At 35.3% G+C, this 385-nt stretch overlaps 1 protein-coding gene across 1 annotated transcript; it reads left to right on the forward strand.

Annotated features, from left to right (window-relative positions):
* Positions 1-24: 24 nt before the first annotated feature.
* OGAPHI_007471 (uncharacterized protein) lies at positions 25-385 on the forward strand (the record flags this gene model as incomplete). The annotated part of the gene is made up of 1 exon (XM_046208871.1): positions 25-385. A coding segment is annotated over one exon (361 nt), but the record flags the coding sequence as incomplete, so codon positions are not given.

Below are 385 nucleotides of genomic sequence, written 5' to 3' on the forward strand. Positions count from 1 at the left end.
CAGCAATATCAACCAACTCAAGTAATGTCAGTTTGTTTTGAAACTACTAAGATTGACTTACATCTGATTAATTCCGTTGAATGGTTATTGGAAGGTAAACTCTATGTGGATGCAATGAACTCGATACTTGCATTGGCTAGAAGATTTCTACTGAACGGTAAGGTAAAGTCTTTAGAACTGTTCTTTAAAAGAAACGATCTAACAACTGTCATAAATCAAATTGAAATTGCAATTGCAGTGGGAAAACAGCCAATCAATTCATCAACACGGAGAGAGCTTTCTCAATATGAGAATCTGATTCAGGGTTTTGTCGAGTACGAAAACTGGCAAAAATCGGTCAACCAACTGAATTCAGAATCCAACATACCATCACTAATTGAAAAAT

The sequence above is a fragment of the Ogataea philodendri genome (genome assembly GCF_020536065.1).
Source record: "Ogataea philodendri strain CBS6075 chromosome Unknown scaffold150, whole genome shotgun sequence".
Taxonomy (NCBI): Eukaryota; Fungi; Ascomycota; class Pichiomycetes; order Pichiales; family Pichiaceae; genus Ogataea; species Ogataea philodendri.